General features: G+C 46.9%; 1 protein-coding gene across 8 annotated transcripts in view; it reads left to right on the top strand.

Annotated features, from left to right (window-relative positions):
* inpp4ab (inositol polyphosphate-4-phosphatase type I Ab) overlaps positions 1 to 11,466 on the top strand; it is a 48,441-nt gene that overhangs the window by 30,988 nt on the left and 5,987 nt on the right. For 3 of the 8 annotated variants that reach the window (XM_042079928.1, XM_042079926.1, XM_042079927.1), the window contains 10 exons: positions 1 to 60; positions 1,315 to 1,530; positions 2,287 to 2,632; positions 5,256 to 5,288; positions 5,553 to 5,725; positions 6,375 to 6,498; positions 6,921 to 7,188; positions 7,765 to 7,862; positions 7,967 to 8,079; positions 8,541 to 8,695. The exon at positions 1 to 60 is cut by the window's left edge and continues 127 nt beyond it. In XM_042079928.1, the coding sequence (XP_041935862.1) occupies positions 1 to 60; positions 1,315 to 1,530; positions 2,287 to 2,632; positions 5,256 to 5,288; positions 5,553 to 5,725; positions 6,375 to 6,498; positions 6,921 to 7,188; positions 7,765 to 7,862; positions 7,967 to 8,079; positions 8,541 to 8,695 (1,586 nt within the window). The remainder of the gene's footprint in view (positions 61 to 1,314; positions 1,531 to 2,286; positions 2,633 to 5,255; positions 5,289 to 5,552; positions 5,726 to 6,374; positions 6,499 to 6,920; positions 7,189 to 7,764; positions 7,863 to 7,966; positions 8,080 to 8,540; positions 8,696 to 11,466) is intronic. The other 5 variants (XM_042079930.1, XM_042079933.1, XM_042079932.1 and 2 more) reach the window with 3 other exon arrangements.

The following is an 11,466-nucleotide window of genomic DNA, read 5'->3' as shown; positions in this document are numbered from 1 at the left end:
GCTGCCAAGGAGCGCTCCGCCAACGGCCTGGAGAGGACCCTCGCCATCCTGGCCGACAAGGTGAGCCCTCTGGCCAAGGAACATTTAATACAAAACTAATATATGTATTAGTATATTAGGGTTCAACAAAGTCTGAATTAAGCATCATTGGACGTTTATTCGGTCTTTATTAAACAGTTTCTTCTTCCTGATCAATAGGTCATTTTTTCTTGGTAAATCCTCAATAACCAACGAGTTGGTCAGATGTGATCAGATAAAGGATTAATATCTTGTTTGAATTAGTGATGGTAATTTTTTAAAAGGCTGGCCCATTTGTTTCCAAAATAAATGACAAAAGACAACCTTCCTTAATTTAAAGAAATCTATTCTAATGTATGTAGGCTAGGGTGGGCTTCTATTTCAGTATAACATTTCCACAGATGAGGCAAAGTAGCAAGCAAGATGACGCAAGAAGCAAGAATAGTAATGAAATAATGTATTACTGCATTATTCCTTCCCTAGTCATCATTTCCTTGAAGCTGGCCTTTAGTCCTCTTGACCCAGTGGAGTATTGATCACATGGCTGGTTGTAAGAGCCTTATTGATCGTCCGAGGGGATAATTGATTGCTCTGCACTTCAGTCCGTGTATTCCCTGCTGAAAAAAAACAGTTAGAAACCAGATTATGCTGGTTTTCGCTGCTCTTTGCTGGTTTTCTTCCAGTTCTTGCTGGTGTAGCTGGTTGGGCCACCAGGTGGAAATGCTGGCATGACCATCTGAGGAAGGTGGTCATGCTGGTGTGACCAGCCCATCATGTGGGATACAGCTGGTGTAAGATGTTCATGCTGTTGACCAGCCTGCCAAGCTTGACATTGCTGGTGTAAAATGGTCATGCTGGTTTCCTAGAATGACCAACATAAGCTGGCATGGCCAGTTAAACCAGCAATGTAAGACCAGCAACACCGGCTAAAATGGCCTGCTTGAGGTGGTATAACAAGCAAAACTGAATTACCATCGTAAGCTGGGTAAACCAACTGAAGGTAGGTTTTCGCAAGAGTTTTGCTGGTCTAGTTGGTCAACCATCATAGGGTGGTCAAACAAGCTGGTCAACCAGCAAACCACCTTAAGTGTTTTTTTTTTGTTTTTTTTTAAATGTAAGTTTTTTTTCCAGCAGGGTTAAACTGTGTCCTTTAGATCACGGCAGAGAATATGTGTAGCCATGTAATCTGGGTAAGGCAGCGTGTAGCATAGCTAGGCTACAGGGCTGCCATTTCAGGGTAAGGCAGCGTGTAGGCTAGTGAGCAGAAGGGGATGGTAACTGTTGGGTTTCCCTCAGACACGGCAGCTGGTGACGGTGTGCGACTGTAAGCTGCTGGCGTCGGCCATCCAGGCCCTGAACGCAGCGCGGCCGGAGTACATCGCCTCCAAGGTGTCGCCCTCGGCCGACGCAGAGCAGGTGGTGCTGCGCAACGACCAGGACACGCTACTGGCCAAGTGGAGCGGCAGCAACAGCCGAACCTCGCTGCATGTGGACTGGCATGAGGAGGAGTGGGTAAGGAGGCCACAGTCTCAGTTAGGCGGGGATCACATTAGCCAGCGGCAAGCATCAGGTTTCCTATTGTTCTCTATGGTTCGGCAGCGGAACACTGGCAACGCTGGCGTAACGCTAGCGTTGAACAAGCTGAGCGTTGAACTTGGTTCAACTTTCAAAGCGCAACACGAGCGTATTCAGTTGACAAACCATTTGTGTTGCTTAGGAATGAGATAAAACTTATTATGGTCTGAGCGTTGCGTTATGTTTGCCGCTGCCGCTTGCCTCGCCTTAATGTTCAATCGTAGGCCTAACGTTAAAAAGAGAATAGTGTCCGCGCGGTATCGAACATGATATCCTGGAGTATTCGATTTCGATCTGATTAAATCTGTTATGTAACTAAATTCTCTGATTACAGTTGGAGTTTTTCTTGTCAGATTTCATAAAAATTGAACCGCAACCGAAGTATCCGTTTCCAAACTTTCCGTTTTATGACTTCCAGAGTCGTAACAAGCAGTGGAATGAAACTTACCCCTGTGCATTTAAAGAAGCCCTATGCAGGTCTGATTATTCCTTCGCTGTTTCTGGGTTTTCGCCGGATTTGGCATTTTTCACGACACAGCTCCCCCTGCAGCTTCGGTAGCAAGTGACTGCTACGCTAAACCCTCACTAAATGTGTGTGTGTGTGTATGTGTGTGTGTTTGTTTGTGTGTGCGTGTGTGTGTATGTTTTTGTGTGTGTGCGTATGTGTTTATATGCGTGTGTGTGTGTTTCCAGGAGAAGGTGTGGCTGAACGTAGACAAGAGTCTGGAGTGTATAATCCAGCGTGTGGACAAGCTGCTCCAGAAGGAGCGTCTGCACAGCGACAGCAGTGAGGACATGGCGCAGTGCGACCTGCAGGGCGGCACCACCCCTAAGAAAGGTAACGAGAAGACGCGAGCCTTCTGGATCAACCCCATCTCCACCGAGGACTCTTCCTCCTCGTCATCGTCATTACCCTCCTCCCAGCATGTACAGCCGCCAGACCTGTACCAGAGGTCACTCTCATCATCATCATCATCATCCTCACTGCCTGCCCTTCCCGTTGCATGCCACCCGGGTTCTAATAGAAACTCCGCTAACTGTAGGTTTTTTTCCGCTCTTATTTTCTGTTTTCTGCACATATTTATTTATTTGCATTTATTCATTTATTCATCTACAGTTCTTCACAAGGCAGAATTGGTCTCCATTATAGACTTTTATTTAGCATTGAATAGAGTTATCTTGTTGCATTAGAAATAATCCCCAGCATAGCATTATGTCTGGTATACCAAAGTCCCCATGACAATACATACAAAGCATACCATGTAGCATGTCCAGAGTTTTGAAAAATGATAAATGCAATGTCAGCACTAGAGCTAGTTGTTCACTGAATGAGTTTTCAGCACTACTCCAACCCCTTAATCATCAGTATTCTCAACACTGTCTGTCTGATCACATCACTCTCTCTCTGTGTCTCTCTCTCTCTCCTCTCTTGTATAGCTTTGTAAAGTGTGTACATGTGTTTTGATCTCACCTGTGTTTGAGGCCTGCCCTGCACTCTCATCTCTTCTCCCTCTCCTACACTCTCATCTCTACTCCTGCTCCTCACTCTGCTCCTACACGCTCATCTCTACTCCTGCTCCTACACACTCATCTCTACTCCTGCTCCTGCACTCTCATCTCTACTCCTGCTCCTGCTCCTGCACTCTCATCTCTACTCCTGCTCCTCACTCTGCTCCTACACTCTCATCTCTACTCCTACTCCTGCTCCTGCACTCTCATCTCTACTCCTGCTCCTGCACTCTCATCTCTACTCCTGCTCCTGCTCCTGCACTCTCATCTCTACTCCTGCTCCTCACTCTGCTCCTGCACGCTCATCTCTACTCCTGCTCCTCACTCTCTCCACTTAGCGCTTTGCATGTAGCACATCAAACGTGTCATATTTGCACATCTGAAACGTTCACTGACCCTGATGCATCATTTACATTCTCTGACATTTTAATGTCCTGTTTGCACAGTAATATCGTCAGAATATCAAACAAAGATTATGTTCTCTCAGGATTAAATAGAAGTGGTTAAATATGGAATAATTACCCAGCCTGCTCATTTGATCTGTATCATGAAATTGTGTTTGTTTCTCATGATGTTTTGTGTATATTTGTGTGTGCGTGTGTGATTCAATGCAATGTGAATCTCCCATGTGTGAATTAAGTCTTCCATAGCAGGGCTCCACTGAATGTAGTCATTTGGATGCGGTGCATCCTCCTGACTGGTGTCTTCACTGAGGTCTTGCATCAGCTTCGTCTCAGTTTCCCTGTCCGATCTCAGTTTCAGTCTCCCAGTCAGTTGTACCGATGCTGTCGGCCTCCCTGCCTGCCTGCGGGCAAGGCAAGCACATGTTATATCAGCCATATATCCGCTGTGTGACAGGCCAGCCGTGCATTTTCCTGGGTGGACTGGCTATTGATTCTGGCTCAGCGGCTGAGCCTCAGTGCAGAGAAAGGATTGTGTGTGATGGCTCTCTGCGGTGCAGTATTGCGAAACTCCAGAAGCTCGTATGGTAGAGGTCAGCGAGGTTCAGTGAAAGGAGATCTGAAATCTGTCGTTGTGCTCACTGAGAGCAGTACTCAGCAACTGGCCAGCATAGCTCGATTGATTGATTCATTGATTGATTGATTGAGTTTATTAGATGATTTTCAAAAGCACATAGGATTCTGCAGTACAGTGATTGTTTACATTTAAAAATCACAAAGAATGAAAACACAATAAAGCCCAGAGGCTTTTTTCCACCGTGGTCCTCAAACTTTACACGTAACATGCATCATGAGAACTGTCCATCCAAAAGCCAAAGATTCTTAAAGACAGATAGCTGGAAAAGGATGCTCAGGTTTGATAAGGCTCCATGTTATTTATAATTATAAAATTATATAGTTTTATTATTTATTTATACTTTCACATGTTTTTGGTGGATAATGCAGGGCATGTTAAAAGCTTAACTTTCGCCAAGCATCCTAGCGTGTTTTTGTGGATGTACCCTTACTTTCGTTTAAAAGCATAATTACGTCCGAAGCGCCACTTTTAAGTTTATCCGTGTTGTCGTTTTCGGATCAAATGGCCTTTTGAATGGGAACTGAAACCTGAAACTTCGATCGAAGTATCATCAGTGGCTGTACACATGGACTCGAGCATTGAGAACATTGTTCGTGTACACATAATTTAATAAAAAGAAAGGTTTTGGACAACTCACTCTGGCAAGATGGCGACGAGCAGAAAAACCAAGGGAGTTGTTCAAAACCTTTCTTTTAGTAAACTCTGTGTACACAAACAATGTTCTCAATGCTCAAGTTCATGTGTACAGACACTGATGATACTTCGATCAAAGTTTCAGGTTGTGTCGAGCCTTCTTAGTGTTTTAAAAAATAGCTATTTTGACGCAATCATGTATCAAAATAGTAGTGTACTGTAGTTGAGATTGATATGAGTATAACTAATTTGGTGTTTGTGCTTTTCTCCCACTGGCCTAGTTCTGATCAGTGTGTTTTAGCTACTGAGTGCAGACTTTGGTGCTTATTAGTGTGATGTCGATGCTCTGCGGCCTAGTCGTTTATGTTAGTGGCTTTCCTGTGTGACCCACAGGCCAGGCTAAGCTGTGCTATTTGTGTTGCCATGTTCTCTCTGTTGCGTGTCTTAACCATGCATGATGCGCCTCCACTCCACTCCTCTAGATGGCAGTCCAGCAGGCGAGGAGGCCTCCGCAGGTAAGAGTGCTTCCCCCCCTTCCCGCTTCTGTGTCTTTGCCCGCAGTGCTTCTGCTAAATGTCACACTGCCTCCATTCTTTGTCATTCTATGTATGTTTTACATAGAGTAAATTAGAGAACACTCATAGAGAACGTTATAAGATATAGACATAAGATAAGCTATCCTCTCAAGAAAGTAATAGATGTTATGGTTGACTTTTTAGTGCTATCTGTATCCTAAGTGTGTGTGTGTGTGTGTGTGTGTGTGTGTGTGTGTGTGTAAGGTGAGTGGAGTGAGGCTCTGTACCCACTGCTGACCACCCTGATGGAGTGTGTGGCCATGATGAGTGACAAGGCCAAGAAGTCCATGGTGTTCCTGCTCATGCAGGACACCGCCCCCACCATCGCACTGGACCTGGGCCTGCAGTACCGCAGGGACGTGGTCTTCTGCCAGACGGTAGGCCCACTCACTCATACACACACACACACACACACACACACACACACACACACACACACACACACACACACACACACACTCATATTCACACACACACACACACTAAAGAAAAGGGGCAGCCGTGGCCTACTGGTCAGCGCTTCGGACTTGTGACCGGAGGGTTGCCGGTTCGAATCCCAACCAGTAGGAATGGCTGAAGTGCCCTTGAGCAAGGCACCTAACCCCTCACTGCTCCCCGAGCGCCGCTGTTGTTGCAGGCAGCTCACTGCGTTGGGATTAGTGTGTAGTGTGTGCTTCACCTCACTGTGTGTTCACTGTATGCTGAGTGTGTTTCACTAATTCACGGATTGGGATAAATGCAGAGACCAAATTTCCCTCACCGGATCAAAAGAGTATATATACTTATACTTAAACTTAAAAACAAGCCCATCACTGGCCCACGCAGACATGCACAGACATGCAGAGGAATACACATACATACTCGTATCTCTCATATGGTTACTTACAATGGCACTGAAGATTTTGGTAAAAATAATAATACTTTTTTCTGTTTCCTATACTGATATGTACACACACACACACACACACACACACATTTAATGATATTGAAGTCCAATTCACTCCTCTCTCCTCTCTCTCTTTGCAGCTCACAGCTTTAATCTGTGGCTTTATCATCAAGCTGAGGAACTGTCTCCGTGACGACGGTTTTCTGAGGCAGCTCTACACCATCGGCCTCCTAGCTCAGTTTGAGAGTCTCCTTAGTACCTACGGTGGGCATAGCCACTTACACACACTTACCCACTTACACACACTTACCCACTTACACACACTTATCCACTTACACACCCTTACCCACTTACACACACTTACTCTACACACACTTACCTAAAAGCACTTAATCTTAATCCCAGGCTACACCGGGTTCACAATTGTAGTTCTTTGTTTACAGAGCATAAAACTAGTGATAGATTTTTCAAATGGACGCACCACTATCACTTCTGGTGTAGCCAGTTCCATTGATTATAATGGAAGCTAATTGTTGTAGCAGACACTCTATGAGCAGAGAGCACCAGGTTATACGTCTGGTGCAGCCTGTCTGTTACACACACTTACCTAAAAGGCTCTCACCATCAGGACAGATGGACACACCTGTATATTAAGGGGTGTTTTACAGTGCGTGTGTGTGTCTCAGGCGAGGAGCTCTCCATGCTGGAGGACATGAGCGTCGGCGTCAACGACCTTCGGAACGTGACCTTCAAGGTCACGCAGGCTAGCTCAGGCGCGGCCCCCGACATGCTGCCCGTCATCACTGGCAACCGTGACGGCTTCAACGTCCGCATCCCGTTGCCAGGGACCCTGTTTGACGCGTTGCCACGGGAGATCCAGAACGGGATGCTGCTGAGGGTCCAGCCGGTGCTCTTTAACGTCGGCATCAACGAGCAGCAGACGCTCGCCGAGAAGTGAGTACGGAACAAATTGGGGATGAGCGGAAGAGTTGTGTTATTATCGGGGTTCCCCACTAACAAATGAGCAGAGGAGTCATGCGTTATTATCGGGGTTCCCCACTAACAAATGAGCAGAGCCTGAGTGGAAAGCTTTGTTTTTTATTATTGCAATTCCCCATGAAGAATTTACTAGAGCCAAGCCGACCTACAGTATGTGTTCTTCTCGTCCATTATAATATGAATGACAACATCTACACATAAACTATAATGATAACAACATAAATCATCAGAGTCACTTACAGTTATCGTTAAAGGTGTCACTCTTGTTGTGAAAAGCTGTTTAAACAGTGATTGTTGTGCTGCTGTGACCCAGTTTAAAGGTGTCGCTCTTGATGTAAACAGCTGTTTAAACAGTAGTTGTTGTGCTGCTGTGACTCAGTTTAAAGGTGTCGCTCTTGATGTAAACAGCTGTTTAAACAGTAGTTGTTGTGCTGCTGTGACCCAGTTTAAAGGTGTCGCTCTTGATGTAAACAGCTGTTTAAACAGTAGTTGTTGTGCTGCTGTGAGTTTATTCTGGCTCTCTGTTGGTAGGTTTGGAGACACGTCCCTACAGGAGATCATCAACCTGGAGAGCCTGTCCCGCCTCAACTCCTACCACGAGCAGTTCAAAGAAGTCTTACCTGAGGACTGTGAGTCATACAGTAGAGGGTCACTGGGCAGAATCATATGATCACTTCAACGCCTATCAGATCTTGTTTTGCGAGTTTGGGTCATTATCGCTCCGGTTCCGCAGGTTTGCCCCGATCCCGGAGTCAGACGTGTCTTCCAGAGCTGCTACGGTTCCTTGGGCAGAACGTGCACGCAAGGAAGAACAAGAACGTGGACATCCTGTGGCAGGCCGCAGAGGTAGGTGGGGCTGCGGAAGCATCACATCCTGTGGCAGGCAGCAGTAGTTGGGGTCGAAGAAGCAGTAAACTGCCTCTTAAGACAGGCAGTCAGACCAGGTATAGAACAGAGGGCACATTATTCAGTTATTGGTTTTCCACAATTAGTGGTTGTTGTTGTTGTTGTTATACATTACTTGCCGGATTGTGTCATAAATGGCAGCAGTCTTTTTAATCATCTATTTACAACATTCTCTCTTCTTGAAAACAAGGCGTCTCATTGAGTTTTCAGTTATTGTTCCCTCGATGCTAATGCTAACTGCATGGGAATTTTTAATTGCTGGAATTATGTAATTGTCATGGGAACAAACAGTTAGCCGTATATGCTAACATCTCATTTTCTCCCCTTTCTGCCCCCCCCCCCCCCACACACACACACACACACACACACACACACACACACACACTCTCTCTCTCGATTAGATCTGCCGACGGCTAAATGGCGTGCGCTTCACCAGCTGCAAGAGCGCCAAGGACCGCACGGCCATGTCAGTGACCCTGGAGCAGTGTCTGATCCTGCAGCATGAGCACGGCATGGCGCCCCAGGTCTTCACGCAGGCCCTCGACTGCATGCGCAGGTAAGACCTCCGCACAACACACCTGCTCAGAGAAAGTGCCGGAGAAAGTGCCAACTGCAGGGAAGGGGGCGCTGTACATCTGGTAGACTCAACCGCTCCCCCCTTCATGCCACTATTCTAGCATACGATTTCAATTTCAATTTAATTCCGCTTATAGAGCGCCAAAACATTACACATGTCTCATGGCGCTTCACAGAGTGTTACACAATCAGAGAAAAGAAAAGAGGCTCATGGGTAACAGGGGCGAGGAAAATGAGGTAATGGGCGCGATTCCCGGCTGCCGCCCTTGTGACCTTGAGCAAGGCACTTAGCCCTGAGCAGCTCTGGGGAGACTGGCCCTTGTAATAATTGAAATATGTAAGTCGCTTTGGATAAAAGCATCAATACCAAATGAATAGGTATTAGTATATTTTGTGAACAGAACTCCTGTAAGCCTCTTAGGAACACAGACCCCTTGAACTAATGAGACATTATTTTATTATTACTAATATTTTTATTACTAATAAAATAACCGTCTAACTAACCGTCCTTGAAGGTTTGTTAGACTCAAGAGACTAACAACATAGAAATTCTAAACAAAGTACTGTGCAGATAGATTGGGGGGGGGGGGGGGGGGGTCTTTGTATTTGTCAGGGAGTTTGAGTCGTATATATGCTGTAGATGACTCTGATCAGAGCAGAATTATCAGTTTAATCATGCTTTTTTTTGCAGCTGATGGATTTATAGATGCATCATGCTGCTCACTGGTTATATAATCTCTAGAATGAGTTGCCTTTTGGTAGCGTCTGGAGTTCAAGTCCCAGTTGTTCCCTATTTTGCACCGTTGACTGAAACGATCAGTTGCAGCTCTGAGCTGAAAACACTGAATTGAGTTCATCAAAAGCATTAGAACTGCACTGTAACCAGGTATCATAGTTTAATGAATGACTCATTTAAATCATTTAAAGTGTTCCCTTATATCTATGAAGCATTTGAAGTACTTCCTCTGTGTCCTACCACATTCTTAACGTAGCACAACCAGCTGGAAATCCTGACGCCTACCCCTGTAGTAGTCTCTGCTCGATCCTCTGGAGTTAGCACTTCCTCCTTGTGTAATTTTCCCCTGTCTGTGTGTGTGTGTGTGTGGGGGGGGGTATGTGCGCTGGCTCAGTGTGTCTGTGCAGTGTCCTCAGCTGCTGACGAATGCTTGTGCAGCTCTCAGTCTTGTCGTCGGTCCTCTCCATGACTCAGCTTCTCTCATGTGCTGTTCCATATCACTGCACACACCCACACCACCTCACCCCCGCACCCGCACACCCCGTTAGGAGTCTCCACGCACAGGGATCAAGCAGCTGAAGCTCCAGTGCACAAGCTGTGGAGGGAGTAGGGGCTGTTTTGGGGCTTGGGAGGGACTCTGGTGTCTCTTTCTGTGGGGGGAATAGGGGCTGTTTTGGGGCTGGGGAGGGACTCTGGTGTCTCTCTCTGTGGGGGGAGTACGGGCTGTTTTGGGCCTGGGGAGGGACTCTGGTGTCTCTCTCTGTGGGGGGGTGGTGTTTTGGGCCTGGGGAGGGACTCTGGTGTCAGTGCATCCTTGCCTGATGGAATCATGCTCCACTGCATGGTCCACATTTGACCCTCTCTGTTGATGTTCAGCACTGAAGAGTACTGCATCACTCTACACATACGCACCCCGGCACTGTTAGCTGTAAGCTATAAACTATACACACACAGATAAAGCTTTGTTTATGTCTATGTTGAGCGGTTTCTCACACACAGGCACACACACACACACACACAAAAATGTCTGCACTGCTGTGAATGTCCTGTAGTTGTCAAGCGTCCCTGCTCTACCCCTCTGTCCTTGGAGCTCGCTCAGCATCCGTGCTCCCATTCTGTCCAGCGTCCACCCCAGGAGTCTTCCTCCAGGAGTCTTCCTCCAGGAGTCTTCCTCCAGGGGGCTGTGGGTGAGCGAGGCGGAGTGGAGGGGGAGAATGTCCTGTCGGGGACGGAGTGGTCGCCATCGCCTGCCAGGGTTTCCATGAAGCTGTCACCACTCTGTCCCCCTCGACCCTTGCCCCTGCCCTGCCTTGCCCTGTTTTGCCCCCCCCCCCCGGGCTGTTCAGCAGGGGCTGTATGCCTGTTGCATGCTGGGGGATAAAAGTGAGGCAAGCTCGCGCTGCATGGCCTGGTTGGGTTGCACCCCCTGTCCTGTGAGTGAGTGTTCCCCACCCCTTCCTACCTCTCTCTCTTTCTCTTTCTCTCTCTCTCTCCCTCTCTCTCCCTTTCTTTCTCTCTCTCTCTCTTCCTCTCTCTCTCCCTCTCCCTCTCCCTCTCTCTCTCTCTCTCTCTCCTTTCTCTCTCTCTCTCTCTCTCTCTCTCGGGGGTTATGGGGGTGCATGGACCACCATCGCCGCTGTGCTGCTCTGCTGCTAGTACACACACAAACTGCTGCAGTTTCTCTCTCTGTTTTCTTTCTATGACTAAGATGCAGACCACTCAATGTTTTCCTTTGATTCTCTTTTTCTCTTCCTGTCTGTCATCTATGATGTTTGTGTGTTGCTCCACACTGTTTTGTTATTTTTGTATTTTTTTACATGTTTTGTGATGGCTTTTGTCTCCCCCTGGTGGCCTGTGTTATTTTGTGTGAGCGGATTTCTTTTCTTCCATGTATACTTTTCCTCTGTGGTTTTATTTGTTGTTTCCATACTTGGCTCGCCCCTTGTTCCTCACTTTGCTTTCTCCATGTATCCACAATCTCCCCTGGTGTTTTTGTGGCCACCACACTGGTGCCA

Source organism: Alosa sapidissima, chromosome 23 (assembly GCF_018492685.1).
Source record: "Alosa sapidissima isolate fAloSap1 chromosome 23, fAloSap1.pri, whole genome shotgun sequence".
In the NCBI taxonomy this organism is placed as follows: Eukaryota; Metazoa; Chordata; class Actinopteri; order Clupeiformes; family Clupeidae; genus Alosa; species Alosa sapidissima.
The sequence above is the reverse complement of the archived record's forward strand: the minus strand, read 5'-3'. Positions and strand labels throughout refer to the sequence as shown.